We start from the raw sequence: 27,803 nt of genomic DNA, 5'->3' as shown, positions 1-27,803 counted from the left end.
CCCAGAAAAAGGTTGGTCATTATCAACAACCGGTCCATACACCTTAGTAAAGACCCATCTGAAATTGTCCTCTTCCAACTTGAACTTGCAGGACACCGAGAATCTCCCCACCCACACATCCATCCTAGACAACCATCTACAATCCCACATAACTAAAATTCCGCCCGAAGTACTTGTAGCATTCAAGGCCTCCCATTCCACAAACCTTCCTCCCCACAAACTCCTTACCACCTCATCAGGAATGGATGCTAACTTGGTTTCTTGCAAACAAACAACTTGGCCCCCCACTTCCTTAAAGCTACCTTTACCACCCTTCTTTTATTCGGGTCGTTGAGACCACGAACATTCCAAGTAATAATTCGTAGCTTCATAAAAAACCAGATAAGATAATCTTTCCTCCTCCCTTCCTCAAACTCCTGCTCCTAGTCCTTCCCCTCTCCCTCACCACCCCTTTCTTCCCTTCATAATTGACGTCAGAGATAAGATTCTTGGCCTCCTGTGCCCCTTTCCAAGGACAATAAAGGCCTCGTGTTCACAACCTCTTCAGTCACTGCAACCTCTCTTCCTTTCACTATTACTTGAAGAATGGATAGTGTCAGGTCACTGTTCCCCTCCGAGGAAACACCCAACAACTCACTAGTTGCTCCTGCGTTTTCGACCACCCAATCCTTTCCCAAATTTACATCCGTTCCAGAACAACCAGGTCGCACGACAGCCAATGGTTCCTCTTCTATCATGTCAGAATAGTCATTCTCCAGCCAAGGGACAAACTCATTGGAACTAACCTATTGGATGGAAACCAGATCAGTAGTCACCCCCTCTTCACTATCTCTACCTGGTAATCACCCCCTCTTCACTATCTCTTCCTGATTCAAATGGCTCTGTCAACGAATCTGTAGTATAGTCTCCCATTCCACTACTCACGAATCTGACCAATTCATTCTCCTCATCCCCTACAGATGGCAAGCAATTAAAGCCTTTCAAGGCTACATATAGGCGGAGTTCTTTGAGCAGAGCCATAGTTGACTCATTAGACAGCTGAAAGTGGAGGTCTCTCCACACACAGACCATACCTCCCTCTGATGAGTCCTGAACCTTGTGTTCCTTTTGTTTCTTTGGGCTTCGCTCCCCTTTTTGAGCGTCTTTAATAAAATCTTACTTATCAAAAAAAAAAAAAAAAAAACTTGCCCGGAAGTAACAGACCCGCTGGCAACCTTCCTTTCCGTAATCAGACCACGCTCAACTTCAGGTGCCGAAGGCACAATTGACAGCACACTTCTCTTCTCCATTGCCGTCTTATCATCGCCTCTCACCGCCCCACAAGAAGGAGAAGAAGAGGAAGAAGGGGCAGAAAGATATCTCTGGGAGTGAATAACAGAGGACATACCTGGGTCATTAGTAGAGGTCCATTTCTGTTTATCTTTTCTCGACCATCTATAAACATGGTTATGTCTGTGAGAGTCCTGAGATGAAAATCTAGAACTTCTTCCCTTTGTCCGAGCAGTGACTGGTAGGGACATGTTTAAAACATTTGCACAACACTGTAAATGACGGAAAACCTCCTTGTCTATGCCCACACCAGCCTCGTCGGCACTGAATTTCATCTATCTCCTCTTCTCTGGCGAAGTCCAGAAATTTGCAGAAATAGCATGAAGAAGACGACTCTGTGAATGATTGATGCTGGGTTTAGAAGATGGACTGGGCTTTGTATTAAGAAAGAAACAAAGATCTGGTTTTTGGGTCCCCAAGAAACCTTTCTTTTTAAATCTTCGGGTGGCCCATTTCGCAACTTATCATTGTCACGGCTGGGCTTGTCATTTAGGAAGGAAATAGATAAGTGGTTGCTGGACCCCACATAACATTCCTCTTAGTATCCTTTGTAACTTGTGGCCTATGACTGACTAACAGCCCACTATTCATCGGTTTAGCAGGCCAGAAGAATGGCCATACTTAAGCCCATCTGAAGCCACTTCTTGAAAGGCTCATGTGATGCCACGTAGCCGTCCACATGGTTGGTTACTGTCAAGGCGATCAAAACAAGGATTTGAATGGCGCTGATGATGGGCATTATGCGTACGTCTCGTGTGTCTACTTTCCCCACTCGCGGCCGGCGTGTTGATGGACACACGTCTCTTTCCTTGGGAACCTAGATAAAACTGCAACTGTCAGCGACGTCCACCGTTAAACTCTCCATCAGACGTTAGGTGGGGAACCTCACCAGCACCATAATAGGACTTCGGAAGGATGCAAGGTGAGGTTTCCTCTATCAAATTGACCTTAAAGGCCACTCGCTAGTCTTCTACGAAGACATACTCCGGCACCACAGCTTCGGCGGCGACATAGATAAGAACTCTCTCGCCACACGCCAAATCATCTGCCTCCACACCTCTGAACCCACCGCAGAGGTCTCCTATGGCTTCGAACAACTTATGGCACTAGAGATGAAGGGGCAACCCGAATAACAACACCCTTCGTATCTTATCTCGACTTGCCATGAAAACAATAAGTATATTTAAAGATATGAATTGTTTAATTTAAAATTTTAATAATTATTACAAGAATGAACATGGCCCTTCATAAGTAGTCTTCATGATGCAGAATTTGGCTGGCACCTTCCGTTCATAACCGTTTGTTTATATATATTTTTGGAAAGTAGTTCTAGTTAAATGTTTTTTTTTCCTGGAACATAGTTCATAGTTTAATGTTGAGATATCAATTCTCGCTCTTATCCCTCCCTCCCCACTCCTTTTAATTTTCTTATTTTTCTTATTCAATGTTGTCAATGTAGGTTCGTCTTTCAGAGTTTAATTTTGTGATGTGTTTTAGGATGGTTCACCTTGCTTAGCTATAATATGATTGGCCATGTAACTTTTTCGAAGACATTTACACACACACACTGGCATTTTTTATTTTCATCTGTCACATCTTCTATAGGAGATTTTAGTTTTATAATTAATCTATTTTGTTATGATTTTAAATATCCTAGTCATTGATGCCATATAGGGCTTCATATTTTCTTGAAATAAAACGGTACTGCCTCTTTGGTCTTTGCCACTGAAACAGAACATAAGTCACAGCTCAATAACTGTTTTTCTGCTTTAGGATGAATTACGTCAGAAGCAGGAGGAGGAAATGGACGATTACTGTTCACAGGTATGCTAGTTCCAATTTGCTCATAGCCATACATTCAAAGGGTTTTATTAGTGTATTATACAACTCGCAATTTTTCTTTTTTCCTTTTTCTTCTTTATGTATATATGTACATGTTCTTTCATAGTCGTTATCCTTTTGAATTATTAAAATGTTTCATCATAATATTCTATTACATGCGTCTCAGAGTTTTGATTGATTGGAGCAACGATGAATTGCTGTCTAATATTTTTGGCTTTGTTTAACAAATAACATTTGGTGGTGAGTGTGTGTGTGTGTGTGTGTGTGGTGCATTATGAGAGAGTGAGTTTTTGGTATGACGAAGGCTAGAAAGAACATGGGTGAACCTGTGAGAAAATAGAGCTTACAAGGGCTAAGGGAAGATATGGTCTAGATATAGCTGAACATAGGAAAAATGACTCATGTGGTGGACCCTGAATAGTCATGATTTTGGGTTGGGTTTTGCAGAATTGAGTTGGGGTAGACATTTGTTGTCAGTAAGTCTGAGATATCAGCTTGTATCCGGGTTGCCAGTACGAGGAAGGCTATCTCCAATGCTTCACTGAGGAGAAAATCCCTTCGCTACACTCGACTTAAGTGCTGAAAGGGAGTCACAAGTTCCAACTATGTGGCTAGGGAAAGAAAGAGGAGACAATACACAGAAGAAGTCATACACAGAAGAAGTCAACAATTCATTTTACCAGTTTTCCATAGGAATCATGATCTACCTATTACATAAAAGCCTCATAAAAATTGGAAAATATGAATACTAAACCTAACCAAATTAAATAAATACCAAAAGATAAAATAAAGCCCTGTAGATAATGATCCTTGTTAGGATTATGAGTCTATAGTCTTAAGTGTTGGCAAATATCGTAGACCAAAACACATAAATTGAATTCTAGACAATGTTTTTTTCGTACAACATTCTAAGTATTTAGAGTGATGTTAGTCTAGAAGTGAAGATTTATGTTCAAGAGTGATATTTGGATGATATGTGAAGTGTTTGAATGAAGTGATGGTTCAACAACAAACAAATTCAATGGCTTTGTCTGCACAAAAGTAGAAAGGTAAAATTGTTCTTATAATCATCTATCACCATTTAGGATCATGCATGCATGTTTATTTAATCGAATTTCAAAGTTTTATAAACTTACTTGATCATTCATAAATATATATTGAAATATGCATGTTTAATTCTCAAAGGTTAGTTAATGCAGCTCAAACTGATATATGCACTATATTGATTATGAGTGAGTTAAACTTCAATCTAGCGTGAGAAGTAGTCTGTTGATCTATACAGAAGAGAGCCTCAATCGATCAACAGTTAGTGCAATTTTGTTCGACAGGTTCGGAAGGGTTCAATTGATTTACAAGGGAACCTCGATTGGTCGACCTATAGCATTGCATCGAATCCACAGACGCGGAAAAGGCAGTTTTGGGAATTCTTAGTCGCTAAGTTATTTCCTTATTCACTATATGGAAGTTAGCCAATGAATGCCTATAAATACAGAGGTTCTATAAACCCTAAAGGGTGTATGAAAAAGTGTGTGAAAAGTGTGTAAACACCAATTATAAACGGCATATATATCTTATATGCATTGGGGGTTTAGTTTATGAATCCACACCATTCATAAACATATATTTGTTTGTTTTTGTTCTTGTGAAACTTTATGCACACACAAATATGAGAGTTAATCTTGTGAGATTGATAGAGTATCGATTTATTTGTCATCATGCGTCATACATACTAGTCATGGTGATTTTGATGGTTATTGGATATTGATACTATTGCTGCTGAGCTATGACATTTATTCAATATTGAAGAAGTCGAAACCAGATTTATTTAAGACGCACAGGTTGGATGACTTGTCGAAGAACATTCTATGAAGAAGCAGGGTTCAATAGTACTGAATCACTGTTATTGGCTGAAGGACCACCTGAAGAGATCTTCTGGAGTGTGTTGGAGTAAAGCAATTGTTTTGTGAGGCAAACAATTGGGTTGAAACAAGCATTGAAGATTTGGTGCCTTGTTGAGTCTCAAGATTGAACTAAAGTTCTTACTTCATAGGGTTGTATCTCTTTCTTCATAGTGGAATGATTTGTCAGACTTGGTCTTCCGTGGTTTTTGATTTACCAGTTGGGTAGGTTTTTAATGTAAAATCTGGTGTGCATTCTAACTCTACTTATCACACTTTATATTGTTTTATTTATCCATGATGATGAGTATGTTTGTTTTATCAAGCACGATTGTATGTTCTGAATGATCAAGTTATATGCATAAATATCAATCAAGCTTTTGGATATGTTTATTTGTTTTATAGAGTTATTTCAATTATCTTATTAATTGTAAAAATAGAATTGAATTGATCGTTTCTTTGTAAACGTGGTATCAGAGTATTTCATATTTATGTCAATTCTGTCTATTGAAGTTTTAATTGGTAAAAGACGGTAATTTAACTTTCAAGACCTATTTCGAACGACAACACCACACCCCCCCCCCCCCCCCCCCCCTCCCCCCCAAAACACCAAAACCATTTCCTTTAGGTCTATTTGGGAGATTGTGATCGGACAGTTCTTGTTGCGCTTAGGATTTGATTGTTTCCATACGGACTCAGTCGAGTCACTCTTCAATTAATATTGGTCCGATTTAATTGATAAATCCCCATCAATCCTAAATCTATTTTTCATCCTCATCCCCAGCACGTGAGGCTAAAAACAAGAGCCATAGAATAGGTCTAGGGTTTGTGATGTTACGTTGCTGCTTCTTAGCTCTAATCATATGCAACTTCTTCACCTTTTAGTATTCTTCTTCTTCTCATTTTCTCTTGCAATCGCTCTACTCAGGATACCTTGTAATTGGGGCTTCTCTCCCTCTCTCTCTTCTTTCTTAATCCTAGATTTTCTTGCTTTTATATTTTCACCCCCTTTCTAAGAAAAATTTATGCCGTCATCACCACGTATACCCCATCCTCCGCATGTTCACTAAGTGTTTGGTTTTAAAAATAAGATAAAAAGAAGGTAGGCACTTGCTGCATTTTGAACATGTATCTTTGTGTGTTCGATACATATCCTGAAGGACATTTTGGTGCTTTCTAGTCCATGGGCAACAAGACACTGAGCACTGTGTGAAGGCTGTCTGGTTTCACTAAGAAATTTTGTTGGACATGCATTGTATCTTGATGTTATTGAAAAGAAATGATGCTGAAGGAATAGCTGAATTTGGTGATTTTAGACCACTTAATTTTTAAGAAAATGCTAGTTACTGCTGTAGATGTTGTTAGCTGCAAGTTTGACCAGGGGAAAAAAAAAACACTAGGTTACCAATCATAGAGCAAAACAAGAGGGGCCATTTTGGAGTAACACTAAAGTTTGAGAGATTCTTGACAGCATTACCCCCTTGCAGAAATATATATTTGTATGTGTGGCGAAATGATTAAATATATAATGAAATCCTGGTTATAAACCATAGTTGTTATTGACAACTGTTTAGTTATTATTGACACCCACCTAGGTGATAGAAGTTACTTAAAATGCTTAGGCGAACCTTGCATAGGTGGCCATGATATGGTGGCTGCCTAGGCATCTGTGCAGCCGCATGTGTTCTTGTTAAGGCAATTGGACGACTCTTAGGCTGCTGCTTGGGCGACTGGCCAGTATATGTGTCAATTCTATTCTAGATTGTTACTGTAATAGAATTTATGTGAAATAAACAATTATCAAATGTACTTGGAAGTGCTTTTATAAAAGAAAATTGAAAGGAGTGACAATTTGAGGATTTGGGTTAGTTCTAAGCAAAGCCACTTTCTGCAAAATTATTGTCGAAGAATAGGTTTCAAGTCTTTCCCTCCCAACACCTTGCATAGGCGGGAGTATAACCAAATAAGGGCTTGTAATTCGGATAGTTTTTTTTATTTGTTAAGATAAAATGCTCTCTTTGTATTTCTCAATACATGCCAAAAAAATATCTATCAAGAATAATGTAATGTTTAAAAATCTAAATGAGGTAGATGATTCAAAAGCATTGATTACAAATTTGCATTTTGTGTATGTCAATTGTTAGGGCTATTGCTTGGGCGACATGTTATAGCAAATCTTGGTAATAACTAATAATGACTAGAGAATTATTGTAATCTGAACTAACCTTAATATATCTATGTTTTTTTATTTTATTTTATTTTATTTTTTATTTTATTTTTTCAATACAAAATATCTTTATTGCAGTAGTTTTAAAATTCAACGAGAATGCTGTGTATTTTTATCCCATAAATACAGTGTCTTTCTTTTAATGTTTGACTGCGACAAACTTTTATATTATAGAAGTTAATTTTGTTTTGCAAAATACTGTTTAACCTTTTATTGTTGGTTCAGGTTCCTGTTCGGCACTTAGTATTTATGGTTCATGGTATTGGTCAAAGGTTGGAGAAATCTAATTTAGTAGATGATGTTGGCAACTTTCGCCATATCACAGCAAGCCTTGCTGAACGGCACCTAACTTCGTACCAACGTGACACTCAAAGAGTTCTTTACATCCCATGCCAGGTAAATAGTACACCCGAATATTGTGTTGACTATTTATTCACATTGGTTCTTAGCTTTGGGATTTGTTGCCATGGAATGAGATCAGAGAACGATATGGGATCTGGGCATGTTGCACGTTCCCTTTCATATTGTAAATCTAGCTCTCATTCGTTTAAGTAAAAAATGAAGAGAAAATAGAAGTGTATCGAATATATTGGATCTTTATATCACAATAATTTATATCCTTTTCCCTTTGGTAAAATATAACTTTAGTCTATGGTATTAAACTTTTGCATAATGTTTGGTAACTGGGGTGCATATATCGAGGTTTTTTCCTTGAATTGACATGCCACCAAATTATGAAGTCACATTCATTTGTTTTTTTAGCATTAATGAATTCCTTCTCAATGAAAATGGACTCTTCTACCTTGTGAATCATCTTCAAACCTCTCTGCAATTGCTTTAGCTTTAAATGAAGACCCCAATTTTAAACCCAGAGCCTTTCGTTTCATCACGGAGAACCCTTCCCATGGAAGTCTATTTGGCGTTCCAAGGCTCCCCGCAAGGTCGCCTTTTTTGCTTGGACCTCAGTCCTAGGCAAGATTTTAACGCAGGAAAATTTGAGAAGGAGGAATCAGGTGGTGGTCAATCGGTGTTATATGTGCTTGTGCAATGAGGAGTCAGTTGATCACCTCCTTTTACATTGTAGTATGGCCAGAGATTGTTGGGATTTGATGCTTGGTTTATTTGGGGTTCAGTGGGTTATGCCTTGTTCTTCTAGAGGGTTGATTGAGGCTTGGAGAGGCGTATCCGTTGGGGCTTCCATTCAAGATGCTTGGAGGGCTACGCCGCTTTGTATTTGGTGGTGTATTTGGCTCGAGAGAAATAGGAGATATATTGATGGAAAAGAGAAGCCTGTTTCTATGCTTAAGTTCTCTGTTATTTGTACTATTTTTTGCTGGGTTTTAGGGAGAGATTATAGATCTACAGAGGAAATTATTGTTTTTTTGGCCTCTCTGAAGGTCTAAGGCGCCCTTTAGCCTTTTGTTTTGTATCTTTGGATTCCGCTCCCCTTTTTGAGCGTTTTTAATAAATTCTTACTTATCAAAAAAAAAAAATTTTAAACCCAGAGATGAAGTGGAAGGGACCCCATTTTACACCTGAAATTTGATGCCAAACCACCTCAAACCACCTCATTTTCCATGTGTCCTATAAGAATCATTCCACTCTTTCCCAAATTGATCCTTAGGCTAGAATTCAGCACATATTAGCGCACAACTTGGTCTATGCTGCTACTGCTTCAGTCAGTCATCGTTGAGTACAAAACTTCATTAGCTTTTAAACAAACTCATCAGAAAACCGGCTGCCTTTAATTTGTTATGTTTAGGAGTTCTAAATATCTTTTATGTTGGTATTCCACTCTTTGATAAGAGCTTTGCAAGAGGCGAACATGTTGTTTTAATGAACAGTTATATGCCACAATATGCTTTTGTATGTAATATTTTTAAGAATTGGAATTATCTTTTTTCAGTTTTGATGGAGTTGCCATGTTTTTGGAAATAAATCTTTAAGACTAAATTTTGGTTGCATTAGGTGAAAAAGTAGACAGATTATTTACCTTCAACTTAACCTGATTGTTTGCTTATCCTGGTTCTGGGATACTTCTGAAGATAAGTAGTGTATTAGTGTGTGGATATTTATAGAGGATAATATGATAATTCTGACTCATTGTATGCAAATCATTGAAAGGAGTGTAGAATGGAGAATGGCCTATGAAGTGCCTCAGTCCCTCTAGGAGGAAATACAATTTCATTTGATTTTTGGGGTCCTCAATTTTTTTTTTTAACTGAAAAAGAAAGTTACTTTTCTTGAGTGGTTGAATCACCTCAGTCCTATTCACTGTAACTAGTCTCCTAACTTTCTGCATGTACATATATGGCAGCTGTTTAGTCCAATTCACTATAACTAGTGTCCTAACTTTCTGCATGTACATATATGGCGGCTGTATGATTTAAGATTCATAGAATTTCCTTTGTCAGGGGTAATTGAGGAGTGAAGATATTGCCAGTGGATTAGGACACTGCTGAAATCTATTACTTTGGGTGCATTAGGCATTTGAAAATTGAAATAAGACTTCTAGCCTATTTTGGAGGCTGGTAATAACTGTAAATTAGTTGTGAATGGGTAAATCTACCGTGTCATGTGTAAATACATAATTCAATTAAGCCTTTTCCGTCTGCATTACCTTTTATATATAGATAGAAAATAAAGTTCAGGGAGGAAAGTTGCCGTATAGACTCCCAAGCATGTCCTTTTTGAGTTTGTTGTCTATTGTCTTGTTGGTAGTCTTAGATTGCATACTTCTTATCTTAATATCTTGCCCGGGGGCGGGGGGCGGCGGCATCTTTGTACTTAAGATTTCTTAAAGAAAACCAATCCTTTGAATTTCACCAATAAGTTGTTCTTCTTGAAATCCTTATGCCGATTACATACCTCATAAGGTCCACGATTTTCGAATTTGGACATTAAGACTCGTAAGTCATTTATTGATCTAGATCTTTAATTTCAACCACCTTTCCTTCCTTTGTCCAACCCAATGTTGCCTAATTTTTTGCTGAATATCAAAGCTGTCATACGGACTGTAGTAACACAAGGGACATTTTTATCAAAGGAGAAACACTAAAGCTTGATCTCCTGATTTTTTTTTTTTTTGTGTAGGAAGAAAAGACTTTTGATTCACTTATTTCTTCATTATGATTCAGAAAACTATTGGGGTTTTTCCAAAATGCATATATATATGTGGTGTACAGGTTGTTTTGATATTGTTATGTGGTAATATATTGTGAGACTTAATCTCATTTGTTTATATTTCTCTGGTTTTATCATTTATGATATAATTCGAAGTCATATGTTTGTATTCTCTCTCTTCTCTATTAGATTTCTTTTTTCTTTTTCAAACTTAAAGCTTGTTCATGTTCACTGCTGAAATGACTTCATTTGCTTGTATATCCAGTGGAGGAGGGGTTTGAAGCTCAGCGGTGAAACTGCAGTTGAAAAGATTACTTTAGACGGTGTTCGGGGGTTGCGTGTGATGTTGAGTGCCACTGTTCATGATGTATTATACTACATGAGTCCCATCTACTGTCAAGATATTATCAACTCGGTACTTTACTTTTTATCTTCAGCTTCTTACTCTTCCTTGTCTTTCTTTTTCTTTCCTTCCTATTCCTGTTGAGAGTATATTTGTTTAAATGCTTACTTTGGCGTGCATAATTGATGTTGACATCATTCTTATTTTACATACGTGGGAAGGCAATTTATATATTTATATATCAACTTAATCTTTTTTCAGCAACTTAGTGTTGAACAAATTACTTAAATAAGGATAAAAAAATATTGTAATATTTTTGGATATGAGAATACCTTATGTAAACTAATGTAAAAATTTGGGTCAATAGTCACTTCTTGTAGAAACTTACACAAATTTGTTTTCTTCAATAGCAATTTGATTACATTATGATAAACAGGTGGACAGGTGATGTGTTTGTTTATTCATGCTAGCTTACTCTAAGATCATAGATTTTGACAAAAAGTTACAATGGAGGTTACATGCCATTGTTGCTTACTCTAAATAGGTAGCTACTTAATACTTTTCCATGTTGGATTAGTTGTTATTTTTGTTCTTTTTTCCCCATATTTGACTGGCACTCACTCGCAAATTTTCACCTGTTATAGTTGTTATTTGAATAACAATATATACATATATTTAGGGGTATATTTTGTGTGTGCATGTTCATAGTCATATATATGCTTGTGTTTTGTGTGGACGCTTCCAAGTGTTTCCAAATTTGGTGCTCCCACAATTTTATTCATATATGTAGTCATCCCACTATCGCTTTAAGTTGCATGATTTGCATCTGGCATGGGTCACTCGAGGTTGGGACTTGTAAAGTCAGTTCTCTAACAGCCATGGACTTATAATATCAAATATTATATATATATATATATATATTTATTGGTGGGTTTGCATTTATAAATGCAATATGTATATATATATATATATTTTCTTTGTGATGTGAGCTGAAGGTAAAATAAAAAAAAAATAAAAAAAGTGCATAAGTTGTAGGTGGAGAGAGAGAGAGAGATGAAGAGAGAGAAGGGTTTTTTCATCCATGAAAATAAGATCTTTTTTCTTTTTCTTTTTCTTTTTCTTTTTTTTTTTAAATTTGATGGCAATCTAAGGGTACTAGTGTCTTTTCCTCTTAGTTGATGGGCATTTTGGAACCATTTTTTTTTTTTATGTCACTAGCCACATTTTGGACGGAAGGGGGTATGTGTCATAACAGAACAAACCACAGGGGAGCACGGTGCAACAAAATGTACAAGTTTGATGCCTTGTGTAATTAGGGCAAACCTCAGGGGAGGTCAGTGTAATTTACCTTTTTTTTTTTGTTTAATATGTATTTGTGGCCATAAATTTAGTGCACAGTACAAATTATGACACTGATACTGCTGATAGTGCCATACAATTTAATTTATAGCCCATTCCTAATATGAAATCACCTTTGAATTTTTAGTGAAATTCATTTAGAATCATTAAAAAATAGTTTTCTTGAATTCAGGAATTAAAACTTGCGTATCAGTTTATTTTGACAATGTTTCTTAGTATTGAAACAAACTCACGTCCGCAACATCCGATACCTGGGATGTATCTCCCATCACAGCCCTAGAATGTTAAACACTGCGTGGATGGCAATCCATCTTTGCTAGTCTTAGAAAGGAATCGGTTGCCTACAATTCAATCATTTGTTTGTCTAAGTGGTATCTCCTCCTTTCCCAAGGTGGGAAGTCCAGGTTCAAGTCCTAGTATTAAAGTAGTTTAAATAAGTATCAATTGACATAGGGTTCAAGAGAAGGGCCATTAATATTAAATTGAATTTCCTGACAGGAAGAGGTTGTCAAAATGCTAGGATTTTCCGTTGGAAGAGCCAAGTGAGAATTGCTAGAGGAATGCCTTCAATCTTTATGGTGATGGAAGTTCAAGTAGAGGAAAGCATTCTGTCCCACAAGTCAACTGAGGAGGCAGTCTGCCTAGACACCCATCCAATACCTGCACCTGCTTATTGTCCTTCGGCTCTTTTTCCCATCTAACCTCTTTAGACATCTAAAGACAACAGTCAGTAGAAAAAGGGTTTCTGATTGAGCCAATCAATATATTATACCATTGAGTGAAAACTTGCATTGGGTTTAATATAATCCACCACTTTATTCCTCTTCGGCACATCTTGGATTTGTCGGCAAAGAGCTTTCATGGGCCTTGTAGCCTGGAGCTTCTTATTATTTTTTCACTTCTCTTTGTGCACACACACCCAGCCAAATAATGCTCACTAAAGACGTATTCTTTTCCGGACATCAGTATGTCTCATTTGGGCATGATAGGGACATATAGACATCTTTTAATAGATGGTGAGAATTTTTGAAATCTTAACACCACCCCTCCCTGACATCTATTGTGGCTTTGCTGGAATGGCTTTGATTATATGTACACCATTTAAGACGGGGACAAGATGAATTTGTTTGATTTAACATCACTCAGGTTTCAGAAGAAATTGGATTATTAGGAAAATGAACTGGGAGATACAACAGTAGGATAAGGAATGAGAGATCTTTTGGATTTATATATGGATATTCAGCACCTCTGTTTATTGTCCATCTGGAGTTGTGTGTGTATGCTTGTGTGTTTCACCCTCACCCCACACAAAAAATAAAATAAAAGACTTCTACCTCTCTCTCTATGTATCTATCTATCTATATATCTATCAATTAGTCTCCAATTATTTTAGATGTAGTTTAAAGTATTCTGCACCATCCAATTAGTTAAATTGATGACAATTATCTGAGGCATTTTCCTCATTTGCGTGTCTGGCATTGGCAATACCTTGAGATATTTATTGTCAACATCAGAGTGGCACGATCAACTGAGTGTTCCCAATTCCAAGAGCTCGGATCGAATTGGTATATCATCACTCTTCATGTGTTGCTTTTAAACTACCCTCCTGGTCAACAAGCAGGATTGTTGAGATTGTTGTATAACGATTTTATGTTGTTTGTGTTATACATGCTTAATTCTATCACAACATCTGATACATTCCTTCAAATCTTTGGTACATTCCTTTGAATCTTATGCAAAGGCTTGCTTATTCTGTTTCTGGTGTATTATGCTTTCTTTCTTGGAGGTTGCTCGTTTACCTCGTCTCTTTCAGGGTGGGTCTGCCAGATCTGCAAACACGTACAGAGGTCCTTTGATTTTCTTGGATGATGATTCGGTTGGTAGGAGGAAAGAGGACTTGCGATCGTGTTTGGTGGGTCAGTTTGATAAGGAAGTGGGTGATTTGACTCAAATCGCCGCTTGGGCAACGCGGGCTTGGAAGGTCTCAGCTGAAGTGGTGGTCTCGCCTTTACCGGATACGTTGATCCTTTTTCGTCTCCCCTCTCCGACGGAGGTAGATCGTGTGCTCAAGGAGGGTCGTTGGGACTGGGGCAAGGCCACTCTCCGAGTGGAGTCTTGGAATTTCAGAGTGGGTTGCTCCGAGGTTTTGAAGGAGAAAGGGCTGAAGAAAGTTGCACTTTATGGTCTCCCTCTTCACCTCTGGAGTCATGCTTTGTTTGTGACGGTCGGCGACCTTTGTGGTGGCTTTATTTGGGTTGATGCTGATGAATCCAAGGATGCTGAAAGAGTTTGTATCACGGTTTTTGTGGGTCGTGCGTGCCCTCCTTTTGTCTTCGTTCATGATGATCGCTTCTGCTATAAAGTGGCTGTTTGGGAGGAGAAGCACTCTGTTCTTGTTCCGATGACGGACAGCTTGGAAGGTGGAGATGGCTCGCATCTGTTGAAGGAAGTTGAAGGAGAAAGGGCTGAAGAAAGTTGCACTTTATGGTCTCCCTCTTCACCTCTGGAGCCATGCTTTGTTTGTGACGGTCGGCGACCTTTGCGGTGGCTTTATTTGGGTTGATGCTGATGAATCCAAGGATGCTGAAAGAGTCTGTATCACGGTTTTTGTGGGTCGTGCGTGCCCTCCTTTTGTCTTCGTTCATGATGATCACTTCTGCTATAAAGTGGCTGTTTGGGAGGAGAAGCACTCTGTTCTTGTTCCGATGACGGACAGCTTGGAAGGTAGAGATGGCTCGCATCTGTTGAAGGAAGTTGATTGGCTGAGATGGGAGTCCATGGGACAGAAGAGGAAGGTTGAATTTCAGAAATGGAAGGCGTGGAGGGACAAGGTCTGGGTTCGCAACATAGAATGTTTCAAAAAACTGTTCACTCAGAAAAGGTATGAAGGTTCTTCTTCATTGTTTTTTCGTGTTAGACATGTTTTTCGACGGGATGCTCAGAGGGGTGGTTTCAGAGGGCATGACTGCCTGCCGGCTTTTCAAGTTGGGGATCGGAGAAGATACCGAGGTGGTTTCCACGCGCCTCCAGCACGTAGGTGGGGGCCGTCCGCGGTGGGTTACAGTTGTTTCCACCTTTGTGTCTAAAGATTCAAATGTTGGACCTCGTAAGACATTGCAACCCTCCTGTCCTGATGGGCCCATGGTTGGGCCGGTGGTTGGGGTCATTATGCCTTGTTTTGATGGTTCGTCTCCTCATGGGCCTATGGTGGGACGAGGCCCAGACATAAGTTGTGATCCAGTTTGTGATAAGAAGGCCCAGGTTGGTAAGAATTTATGTGTTCCTTCTGATTTGGGTTGCAGTATGAAGGGTGGGCCGCGTTTTGTCTCTGCTGACTCTGGGCTGAAGGTGGCCAACAAGTTTGGGCCCTTTTCTTCAGTTGATGGACTTGCTATTATGACTCTTGGCTTTAAAAGGGACGGTGAGCTGAAGGTAGCCAATAAGTTTGGGCCCCTTTCTTTAGTTGATGGACCTGCTATTATGACTTCCGGATTTAAAAGGGACAGACGGCGTGATGCGCTCCCTCTACAAGGTTGCCTGCTAAGAAATAAGAAGAAGATTCTTCTTATTGCATTCTGAAGGAGATGGTCACGTAAGGAGAATCAGAAATGGGTGTTGAATAACAACTCCGCTTCCTTTCCGGGTAAGTCCACCTCTTAGTCGAGAAGTTCTTTCCTCCTTCCCTCCTCTTCTTTTTCTTCTTCTCCCACTCCTTGTGGGGTGTCGAAGAGGTGTTCTGGACTGGAGAAGGAAGGGTTTTCCTCTCTTTCCAAGAGGTTGTCTCTGGTGTTTGAGGCAGCTTCGGAGATTTGTTTGGATGCTCGGAAAGGTGAAAGTCAGGGTTGTTTGTTGGGTTCCTTGGGGTCTCCAGACAAGAAGCGGGAGGGTGTTATTGTATGTGTGGGATGAGATGTGCAGATTAATTTGGATGATGTTTCTGCTGTTGCTTTGATCAAGGAACTTCGGGTTCACTTGGCGCTGAAAGATTTTCAGACTGTGCCAGGGGTTTTTTTTTACTGTTGAGGAGGTTGGGACTCTGATGGCTAGCTGCACACCCTCCACCTCTATCCTTGAGGATTGGGAGGGAGTTTTGTGTTCTTCTTTTGATGTGGAACTGGGGTTGATTCCGTGGGAAGGAGCTGAGCAAGTTGTGGAGACGTGTGTTCCTTTGGCTGTTTTTCGACCGGAAGAGGAGTTTTCGGAAGGTGTTGATGATGTTGCTGGAAGGGAAGGTTTGGAGGAGGAGTGGTTTCGAGAAAAAGGGGGGGAGGTGGGCTCTCTTTCGGGAGTGTCTTTTGAGGGGAAAATGGAGGAGGCGTTGAGAATGTTCCATGATATCCTCAATTCACAGTTTTTGGAAAGGATGGGATGTAGGGGTGGTGTTCAGGATGGGGCATGTGAGAGGGAGGTGAGGAGATCCGCGGACATTGTTTCTTGTGAAAGACGGAACAAAGGTCTAGGGAAAGGGGCAGTAGGAGGAGGGGAGGGACTGGTTTTACTACTGTTTCCCTATGAAGTTACAAATTTTGTCTTGGAATGTGCGGGGTCTAAATGACCCGGTGAGGAAGAAAGTGGTGAAGTCGGTCATTCGTAAAGGGGGAGGTCATGTGGTGTGTTTGTAAGAAATCAAGATTGCTTCGATGACGGATTTGATTGTGCGAAGCCTTTGGGGTGGGAGATTTGTGAAGTGGTGTGCTTTGGATGCCATTGGTTCTTTGGGTGGTGTTCTTGTTTTGTGGGATAGTTGATGGGTGTCTTTAGTGGATTCTTGGGTTGGGAGTTTCTCTATTTCATGTGTGTTCTCTATGGTGGAGGATGGTTTCCATTGGGTCTTTTCGGGTGTGTATGGGCCTACGGAGGATTTGACAAGGCAGTTATTATGGGAGGAGTTGGGGGATTCTGGTAGGCGTTGGTTGTTGCCGTGGTGTATTGGAGGGGATTTCAATGTTGTTCGCTCTCCATTTGAGAGATCGACGGGGGGAAGGTGGACGTCTGATATGGAGTCCTTTTTGGCTTTTATTGATGATTCTGGGCTGGTTGATTTGCCTTTGGGGGGAGGGCCTTTTACTTGGTTTAGTGGACGTTCTCCTCCTACCCTTTCTCGGCTCGATAGATTCCTTGTATCGAGTGACTGGGAGGAGAAGTTTTCTGATGTTGTCCAGGCTACCTTGGCTTGCCCTATCTCTGATCATGTTCTGTTGATGTTGGACTGTGGTGGGTTGCATAGTAGGCGATCTCCATTCAGATTCGAGAATATGTGGCTTCGTGCTGAGGTTTTTCTGGATACGGTCCGATTATGGTGGGATGGGTATGGGGGGGTCGGTACCCCAAGTCATTTGCTTATGGTTCACTTGCGTCTTCTTAAGGAAGATATCAAGATTTGGAACAAGGAGGTCTTCGGGAATCTTGTTTGGAGGAAGAATCGGGTCTTATCTGAGATTGCTGATATTGACCGGATGGAGGGTCAGGGGGTCCTGGTGGACTCCTTGAAGGCTAGGAGGTGGAATGTCAGGTGGAGTTTGCTGAGATTGCTATCATGGAAGAGATTTCGTGGGGACAAAAGTCTCGTGCTTTGTGGCTCAAGGAAGGTGACTGGAACACGAAGTTTTTCCATCGTTTGACCAACGCCCATAGAAGGGGCAATCATATAGGAAGGATCCGGGTGGAAGTGGAGGTTTTGTGCAAGGAGGATGACATTTGCAAGGGTATTGTTGAGTTCTGTGTGAAGCTTTTCACATAGCCTGTTGGCTGGAGACCTTTGCTTGAGGGGCTTCAGTTTGATTCTATCTCTAGTGAGGAGGGTTCTAGTCTGGAGGAGTGTTTCTCTGAAGAGGAAGTGTTGGTTGCTTTAAAGAGTTGCAACGGGGATAAAGCCCCAGGTCTTGATGGGTTTACTATAAGATTTCTTCTGGATTGCTGGGAGGTGGTCAAAAGGGAAGTGATGGGCACTTTTCATGCTTTCCACGCTCAGGGCTCTTTTGAGAGGAACTTGAATGCCACTTTCATCGCTCACATTCCCAAAAGGGAGGGGGAGGGGGGGGGGGGGGGGGGGTGGTGCGCTGGATGTTCGTGCATTTATAAGTTGATTGCTAAAGTTCTTGCTAATAGGTTGAGGAAAGTGTTGGATGAGGTTATTTCTGACTCCCAGAATACTTATGTGGGAGGTCGACAGATTTTGGACTTAGTTCTTATTGCTAGTGAGTGAGTTGACTCCAAATTGTGCAGTGGGGATCCGGAAGTTCTGTGTAAGTTGGACATTGAGAATGCATACGACCATGTGAGTTGGAGCTTCCTTCTATATTTGATGGAGAGGATGGGGTTTGGAGTGCGATGGAAGAAATGGATTCATTTTTGTATTTCCAGTGCTCGTTTCTCCGTGCTTTTGAACGGAGCTCTGTCGGGTTTTTTTACTAGCTCGAGGGGCTTGAGGCAGGGAGATCCGCTTTCCCTTTTTTGGTTCCTCTTTATGATGGAAGCTCTCAGCAGGTTGATGAGGAAGGTTATAGAGTTGGGTTTTCTGAGAGGTTTCCGAGTGGGCAGGGATGTTGCTAGTCAGTTGAAGATTTCACACCTGATGTTTGCGGATGATACTTTAGTGCTTTGTGATGCGGATGTGTCCCAACTCAGATATCTGAAGTGTGTTTTGATATGGTTCCAAGTTGTTTCCGGTCTTAAGGTGAATGTTGGAAAGTGTTTTGGTTCCAGTTGGGGAGGTCCCTGAGATGCTTGCCAGCGTTCTTGGATGCCGTACAGGTTCCTTTCTCATTTCTTATTTAGGGTTGCCCTTGGTAGCTCCCTTGAGGTGTGTGGGGGTTTGGGATCCAGTTGTGAATAGATTTGAGAGGAGGCTGGGGGGTGGAAGAAGCAGTATCTTTCCAAGGGTGGGCGGGTGACTCTGATTAAGAGTACCCTTTCTTGTCTTCTCACTTATTTTATCTCTCTTCCAGATTCCCTCCTCTGTGGCAGAGAAAATTGAACTTTTGCAGCGTAATTTTTTTTTTTTTTTTGGGTTTGTGTGTGGGGGGGGGGGGGGGGGGGGGGGGGGAGTTTAAGTTTCACTGGTTCGTTGGGAGCAAGTTTGTAGGCCGATTCGGTTTAGAGGGTTGGGGCTTAGAAGATTGGTGCCTTTCAATAAAGCTCTCATTGAGAAATGGCTATGGAGGTTTGGGGTGGAGAGGCATTGACTGTGGAGGAGGGTGGTGGTGAGCAGATATGGGGAGAGTAGAGGAGGATGGAGCTCTCTAGAGGTGTGGGGTCCTAGGGGTGTGGGGGGTTTGGAAGTTTATCCGACAGGGCTGGGATAATTTCTCCATTCATGTTCGTTTTCGTCTTAGGGATGGCAGGAGGATTAGTTTTTAGGAGGATGTCTGGTGTGGGGACCTTCTTCTTGCTCTCGCTTTCCCTCGGTTGTTCAGGATTGCTACGGATAGGCCGGCCAGGGTGGTCAACTGTTATCATCTTGATAGTGGGAGATTGGTTTGGGATGTTCGATTGAGGAGTCCTAAATGGACCGGGAAGTTAAGGATGCCATTTGTCTTCTGGAGGTGTTGTATCGTCAGGGTGTTATGGTTGGAGATTCTGATGTTTGATTTGGTTCCCAATGCTCAGGGTCGCTTTGATGTTCGGTCCTTCTTCAGGTGTCTCACTCATGTGCCTGAAGGTTTTTTCCCGTGGGAGGCCGTTTGGCATTTTAAGGCCCCTCTTAAGGTGGTCTTCTTTGCTTGGACCTCTGTTTTGGGGAAGATTTTGACTCAGGATAATTTGAGAAGGAGAAATCAGGTGGTGGTCAATCGGTGTTACATGTGTCTTCGGGATGAAGAGACAGTGGATCACCTTCTTTTGCATTGTCCTTTAGCCAAGGAATGTTGGGATTTGATGCTTGGTCTGTTTGGTTTTCCTTGGGTCATGCTTGGATCTTCTAGAGGGCTGATTGAGGCTTGGAAAGGTTGTTCTGTGGGGGCTCACTTCCGGGATGCTTGGAGGGCTATGCCTCTTTGTATTTGGTGGTGCATTTGGCTTGAGAGGAACATGAGATACTTTGATGGAAAGGAGTTGCCTATTTCTTTTCTCAAGTTCTCCATTGTTTCCACTCTTTTTTGTTGGGTTTTGGGTATAGATTATAGATCCATTGAAGACATTGTTGTTTTTTTGGCCTCTTTGAAGGCTTAGAGGTTTTTTGCCTTTTGTTGTTCCTTTGGGATGCGCTCCCCTTTTGAGCGTTTTTTTATGCAATTCTTACTTATCAAAAAAAAAAAAAAAGGCGGGATTGTTGGGTTAGGTTAATTGGGATGGTATAGAGAAGAAATATGCTCTATGTATCTCTTGAAGCAGGTCATAAATGTTTCAACATTAGGATCTGGAGAATGCATGTAGGCATAAGAATTGTTCCTCATTTTGTCTGGGAGTTGACCACTGAGCATAATTCCTCTTCAAGGAGTTCATCATATCTTTCTGTGTTTTGGATACATTTGAGCATTTCATTAGCATTTAGTTTCATATTTTGAACTTCATTTTTTGGTTAAATGGACTTGAAGCCATGGATGTCAACAAATAAATTTTCATCTCATAAATTGATAATTAATTATTTCCTTGTCAGGTCTCCTACCAACTAAACCTATTATATTTGAAGTTTCTTAAGAGGAATCCTGGTTATGATGGAAAGGTATGTAGCTGGTGGAATATTCATTTTTTTCCTTCATTAGGTTTTGATAATTCGAAGGGGCCATCACTTGGTGCAACGGTAAAAACGTGGGCCGACAAATGTGATGAGGCTGGTTTGAGTATGAGAGCAACCGCTTTGTGAAAAATAATGTGAAAGGTTAAGGTCTATTTGCAGTCTATATGATTATTCAAAGGGGCCTCCTAGCACCTCACCTATGCAGAACCAGCATTACTAATGGCCTTTTAGGTTTCAATTATTACATTTCATGCTTAAAGTTCTTTGATTATGATTTTATTTTTGTAGGTTTCTATATATGGTCATTCGCTGGGAAGTGTCCTCTCGTATGACATCCTTTGCCATCAAGAAAATTTATCCTCTCCATTCCCAATGAATTGGATGTACATGGAACACACAGAAAATGAAAATTCTTCACCTAATATAGACAACCAATCTTCTGAGAGAGACTGTGTGTCCAATCCAAATGACAACTTTGTTGTAGATAATGGAACAGAACCAACTTTATTAGTTCATGAGGATGAACATGCTGAAGATTTTAGTGTTCCTTCGGGTCATCCTGTAACATCAGATTCAGAGATAGATGAACCTTCTGTAATAGCTATTGACCCTAAGCAATCAAATGGAATCTTATTAGATGAGGATGTCCTTGAATCTGTTTCTGAAAGTAGTGACATGATTTCTCACAAAAGGAATGGCTTGAATGAATCACCAAGCATGAAAAGTAGAGTCACTGTTGCTGAATCAAAGAAAATTTCTGAGGAAGTGTCCGAGTGTGATGAAGACAGAGCAATCAAATTGCTACAAAAAGAGGTAATGTTTTTCTATTCTGGTGCATGGTTTTTTTTCTGCATGGTCGTCTGTACATTTTTTTCTTTTAATGAATAAAATTTTTACTTTTTCAGAATGATTTCCTGAAAGCCAGGATCACAGAACTGGAATCTCAGCGTGGTAAAGGTGGTAGCTTGAAGATGATGCTAATCTTTCCATTATTTATTTACAGCTCAGTTTTAGTTTTTTTGGATGTAATGCATTTTTTAATGGTAATTACCTTGATTTTGATGTGTGTAATATAAACAGGAAATAAGGAGGAGATTACAACAATGACAACTCAAGCTGTTTCTGAAGAACTTCCACCTAGGCAAAATGATACAACAAAGAGTTACACCCCTTATATAAAGTATACAAAATTGGAATTTAAGGTAATAATTACCTCCATTGCTAATGTTAGCTTAGGGCTTGTCGGTTGGTACATTGGTTATAATTTGGGCTGTCATGATCGGTGGTTTGGTCTATACCCAGTTCATCCCTTTTTGCACCTTGGGTTTATGGGCCAACGCTAGGTAATAGTTCTTTAAACTGTTAGCTTTTTGTTGTCATTAGCAACTTGCTTCAAAGTGCATTATATTCTTCCTTAGTAGATATGTTCATTTTGAATCCCAGAGAGAGAGAGAGAGAGAGGGAGGGAGGGAGGGAGGGAGGGAGAGGAGAGGGGTATTTAAATATTTACATATGTAAATTTGCATGAGAGTTAAACATGTTAAAGTGGTTTGTGTCCTTGCATTTACCTCAATTTCTATATTTCAGGTCGACACATTCTTTGCTGTTGGGTCCCCCCTTGGTGTATTTCTTTCCCTCCGCAATATTCGTATTGGGATCGGTAATGCATAATGCTTGTATGTCTTATATATACTGTAAAATTTGGTGTCCATAGATTCTTCTTACTTTGGGGCGAGCTTCTTGAAATTGTTCTTTAAAGAAAATTTTCAATGTATACAAGTGCTTGCATAGTCAGTTTATTATTAAAGAGGTTTTTAGTTGATCATACCTATTACATTGCTTTATCATTATAGGTTTAATTTTCATGAAAGTTTCCCGTTCTTGAGATACCAAAACTTATTTTAAGATCATAGTTCAAAATTTATCTATTGTGTCTTTGATTTTACACAAGATCAAAGCTCGGTGTTGACATTGACATGATTTTCCGTATTTGAACCTTGGCATGTAGAATCTGTCTCTCTCTCTTCAAATCTGCAATCATGCCTCTGTATCTTCCTTGTACATTACTCTTTCTTACATGAACATCAGCTTATCTGAAATGTTATTAATGATATTATTCATATGTTCCTGATTTTGGATGTTTCGGATCACAATTATCTCGTTTATGGGCGACTGAGGTTAAAAACAACACTGGCTTACTTATTTATATTTGCCCCCCTTAAATTTCTGTTCCTTATTTCGAGCTTGGTATATGGTTGTAATTAGTTATACTTTACTTATTTATCCTGTTTCTATGTTCTCTTTTCTAGGCAAAGGACAAGAATATTGGGAAGAGGAAAATATAAGTGAAGAGATGCCAGCTTGTCGGCAAATGTTCAACATTTTTCACCCGTTTGACCCTGTGGCATATAGGTTTGTCTCAGCTCCACTACTGCAATTTATTTGTTCGTCCTTGTACACATTTTTACATATAGCATACCTTTGGAAAGCTTCCTTAGAGAATTTCTTATATATGTTTTCAATATTTTGTCTAAGCCTACTCTAACCTTTCCATGCATATTATCTATGTCACGACCCGCTTAAAACTTATGTAGATATTACCTGTTTGCACACTCCTCCCGGTGCTCACGGTTTTGCTCAAAACGTGTCTACGGAATGTCCACACATACAAGTCTTGACCAACTTCTCCCCCTCGGCGATGTGGGACATAACAATCACCCCTTCTTGGGACTCGGCGTCCTCGCATGGACTTGTGCACGCCCCCACAATTCTGGCTGGGGATTTGCCCTGATTCCATTTGTCAAGACCCGCACTAAAACCTATGTAAATATTGTCCACTTTACACACTCTCCTCTCGACACTCACGGTTTTGCTCAAAACATGTCTACATGGTTAAGGGGTGTCAATATATATAAGTCTCAACAACTTTTTCTCCAAGGCGATGCAGGACACCACAATCACCCCCTCTTTGGAACCAGCGTCCTTGCTGTCCTGACCCGTATGGGCTTGTGCATGCCCCCACATTTCCAGCTGGGGATTGGCTCTGATACCATCTATCATGACCCGCCTCGTTCCGTGTAAATATTGTTTGTTTTGCACTCTCTCCTTTCGTGACGTCTCACATCGCCACGGGGGTGGGGAGAAGAAGTTGTGACTTATGTGTGTGTGACACCCCCTAACCATGTAGATGCATTTTGGGCAAAATCGTGAGCACTAAGAGGAGAGAGTGCAAGGCAGACAGTATCTATACGGGGCGGGGCGTGACCGGAATGTGGAGGAGTGCACAAGTCCGTGCGAGTCAAGACGGGTCCCAAGAAAGGGTGATTGTGACATTCCACATTGCGTGGGGGGAGAAGCTATTAAGACTTATATGTGTGGATACCTCTTAATCATGTAGGCGAGTTTTGAGAAAAATTGTGAGCGCCGAGAGAAGAGTGTGCTACATGGGTTTTGGACAGGTCGTGACAATCTGCTTATTCTAGCTTCCATATTTCTTAACATAGAGTTCTTTGATTTGTGATTCCCGGTTCCCCTAGTCCAGGTGCAAAATAAGAATAGGGACCCCGTATTTTTGCTCAAATTAGTGTCATTCTGATGGCCTGATTAAGTTTTCAGATTGCATATTTGAATATCTATATATTTAAAATACAATACAACTGGTACAGGCAAAAATAAACATTGTACCCAAAAAAAAAAAAAGAGCAAAAAAATTAAAAAGAGAGAGTGGGTAACATTGAAGTCATATTTTTGTTATCTGTTGTGATCAGGTGGCCTAGTTTAAATGCACTTCCTAGCCTTTTACACCCCAATTCCCATACAGTGACTTAAATAGTCTCTTACAATTTGATTTTATCAACCTATAATAGTTGATTAATAGTTTCTTACAATCGCGATTCTCAAAACTATAATAGTCTCTTACAATTTGATTTTATCACATCTTGTCTTAAATAATGTTACAAAAAGAATGATAGAAAACTCTGAGTCTCTCATGCGCACGCACACACAAACATAAGGACTAACCTATATCAAAATTTAATCCTAAGAAGTTAGTTTTGGTATCAAGTCTAAATCCTCTGGTGTTGGATCCTTGGGTTTTTTTGTGCTATGATACGATCGTATTTTAATGTTGCGACACTTCCTCGCCTTAATTTCCATGGTGAGATTAAAAGATGCATAATCGGCAAAGACACGGTTTTTAGGGTTGATCATAAAAGCATTACAGAAAGAGAAGTTGTCCTAAAATCTTGCTTGGTTGGCCGTTTTGATCGCGAAGTGGGCTGTATCGAGGGGATCGCGACGTGGGCGACGAAGGTTTGGAAGGTCTCGAGCGGGGTGAAGGTATCATCCCTACCAGACGGCCTCTTGCTGTTCAGGCTACCTTCGAAAGCTGAGGCTTTACGTGTTCTGGATTTAGGGAATAAGAGTTGGGGAGACGCCACTTTAGCCATCAGCATTTGGTACTTTGCAGTGGGATGCTCAGCAGTGAAAAATTGTGAAATCAGAAGGGTGGCGATTCACGGCTTGCCTCGTCATCTCTGGTGTTAGAAACTGTTCGAAGCTATTGGTGATCTGTGTGGAGGGTTTAGAGGTGTGGAGATGGATGATTTAGTGGGAGGTGAGAGAGTTTCCTTTACGTCTCTGTTGGAGGTAGGGTACCGGAGTTTGTTTATGTTGAAGACCAGCGTGTGGCATTTAAGGTCAATCTGATGGAGGAAATCTCACCTCACATCCTCCCGAAGTCCTATTATGGAGTTGATGAGGGTTCCCATCTTATGCTCGACGAAACGAACAAAGGAAGTCGTCGCCGACAGATGCAGATCCGTCTTAATTCTCAAGGATAGAGACGAGTGCTTCTTCACGCGTCGGCCGCGTCTAAGGAAAGCAGAATCCCAAGTAGTGCGCATAACGCCCTTAAACAATGCCAATCAAATCCTCATTTTGATCGCCCAACTGGCCACCAACCACGTAATAGAGCACGTGGCAATACAGGCGCCTTTCATGCCAAAGTTAATAATGGGCCTAAATCTAGGCTGTCTTTGGATGATGGGCTGGACAATGGGCTATTTACATTCCATGGGCCAAAGGCTAATAAGGAGTTTAAGAGGGTTGTTTCTCGGGGGCCAATAACAACTCTACTATTTCTTTTTTAAACGACAAGCCCAGCCCATAGCCTTTGCCTAAGCCCAATCACACTGCTTCTTCAGACGTTATTCCACAGCGTCGTTGAGAATGGTCTTCGACAGAGAAGAGTAGATGGAGGCAGTTGAGCGTTGCAGGGCTGTATGCGGAGGAAAGGGCTTTTCAACATAACACGTGTAGTTTTCCTGCAGCTTCTCTTCCATCTGGCTCTATTCTACCACGTGATAAAAGCTTCAGATAAACCAAGGGCTATTATCAGGGTCGCCGAAGTAGGTGGTCCTGTAATGATAAGCAAAAGTGGGTTCGTACCTCTTCTGATCCAGGTATGTCTTTGGCCCACCATCTTAAAAGCCCTCCATACACTCCTTCTTCTTCTTCTATTCCTTCTGTGATGAGGAGTGAAATTGAACTGGCATCGGAGAAGTGCAGTGAGCTTTCAGTTATACCTGAAGCTGCGTATGGTTTGAATAAGGAAGGGAGGGATGCCTTCAGGTCTGTTTCAGTGTATGCTGACCCAGGGGAATACGCAGTTAAGGATTCACCTGAGGGGGTTACAGTTTGTGTGGGGAGGGATCTCCATTTTCAGTTATCCAATGCTGAGGCTTCGGCTCTGCTTAAAGAGCTCCGTCTACATGTAGCTTTGAAAGGCTTTAATTGCTTGCCTGCTCAGGGGCTACGGAGAATGAGTCCGTTAGTTTCATGCGTGTAGCCTTGGAAAGTCTTAACTGTTTGCCAACTACAGGGACCGAGAAGAATGCACTTGTTATATATTTGGCTAATGGAGAAGATGACTTTTTCACAGGTTCGGTGTTCGACAATGGGGGAGATATTGAAGATGATGATGATATCGATTCTATCTAACAGGTTTTCTCTAATGAGCTAGCCCTTTGGCTGGAGAATGAATGTTCTAATGTGGAACCTTTAGCTGTTCTGCGACCTGATTCTTCTACAGATATGGGAAAGGACTGGGTGATTGATAATATAGGAGTCACCAGCGAGTTGCTGGGTGTCTCATCAGAGGGTAATAACGATCAGACTTTATCTATCCTTTAGGATATAGTGGAAGGAAGATAGATTGTTGTGACCACTGAAGTAATGAACACCAGGACTCTATCTTAGAAGGGGGCACATAAGGTCAAGAATCTAATTTCTGATGTTAACTATGAAGGGAAAAGAGGGGTGGTGAAGGAAAGGGGAAGGACCAGAAGTAGGAGTTTAAAGAAGGGGGGAGGGGAGTTAATCTTATCTGGTTTTTAATGAAGTTACGAATTATTACTTGAGATGTTTGTGGTCTCAATGACTCGAATAAGAGGAGGGTGGTGAAGGTAGCTTTAATGAAATGGGGGGCCCAGGTGGTTTGATTACAAGAAACCAAGTTGGCATCCATTTCTGACGGGGTGGAAAGAAGCTTGTGGGGAGGAAGGTTTGTGGAATGGGATGCCTTGGATTCTATAGGTTTTTCGGGTGGAATTTTAGTTATGTGGGATAGCAGATGGTTGTCTAAAATGGATGTGTGGATGGGGAGATTTTCTGTTTGCTGTGAGTTTAAAATGGAGGATGATTTCAGATGGGTCTTTTCTGGGGTCTATGGACCGGTTGTTGATAATGAGAGACCTATTTTATTGGAGGAGCTAAGCTATGTTCAAGGAATGTGGTCTCTTCCTTGGTGTTTGGGAGGGGACTTTAATTCTGTTAGGTCCCCGTCCGAGAGGTTTACTGGGAGAAGGAGGTCCTTAGATATGGATTAGTTTTCTGACTTCATAGATGAGCATTTTCTCATTGATCTTCCAATGGAAGGTGCAGCCTGTACTTGGTCTAGTGGCAGGGATCCAATTGCCCTCTCAAGACTGGACAGATTTCTAATCT

The 27,803-nt window shown here is 40.6% G+C and overlaps 1 protein-coding gene across 8 annotated transcripts in view; it reads left to right on the top strand.

Moving 5' to 3' along the window:
* The window catches only part of LOC132283782 (phospholipase SGR2), an 89,218-nt gene that overhangs the window by 25,951 nt on the left and 35,464 nt on the right, over positions 1-27,803 (top strand). For 7 of the 8 annotated variants that reach the window (XM_059785799.1, XM_059785800.1, XM_059785801.1 and 4 more), the window contains 9 exons: positions 3,103-3,153; positions 7,522-7,692; positions 10,685-10,834; positions 20,718-20,783; positions 21,087-21,611; positions 21,704-21,755; positions 21,879-22,000; positions 22,386-22,458; positions 23,108-23,210. In XM_059785799.1, coding sequence (XP_059641782.1) covers positions 3,103-3,153; positions 7,522-7,692; positions 10,685-10,834; positions 20,718-20,783; positions 21,087-21,611; positions 21,704-21,755; positions 21,879-22,000; positions 22,386-22,458; positions 23,108-23,210 — 1,313 coding nt within the window. The remainder of the gene's footprint in view (positions 1-3,102; positions 3,154-7,521; positions 7,693-10,684; positions 10,835-20,717; positions 20,784-21,086; positions 21,612-21,703; positions 21,756-21,878; positions 22,001-22,385; positions 22,459-23,107; positions 23,211-27,803) is intronic. The other variant, XM_059785802.1, reaches the window with a different exon arrangement.

Source organism: Cornus florida, unplaced genomic scaffold, assembly GCF_030987335.1.
Source record: "Cornus florida cultivar Cherokee Brave unplaced genomic scaffold, ASM3098733v1 CherokeeBrave_3.0.0_Hap2_Chr11, whole genome shotgun sequence".
NCBI classification, from domain to species: domain Eukaryota; kingdom Viridiplantae; phylum Streptophyta; class Magnoliopsida; order Cornales; family Cornaceae; genus Cornus; species Cornus florida.
This window is presented reverse-complemented; position numbering and strand designations above follow the sequence as displayed.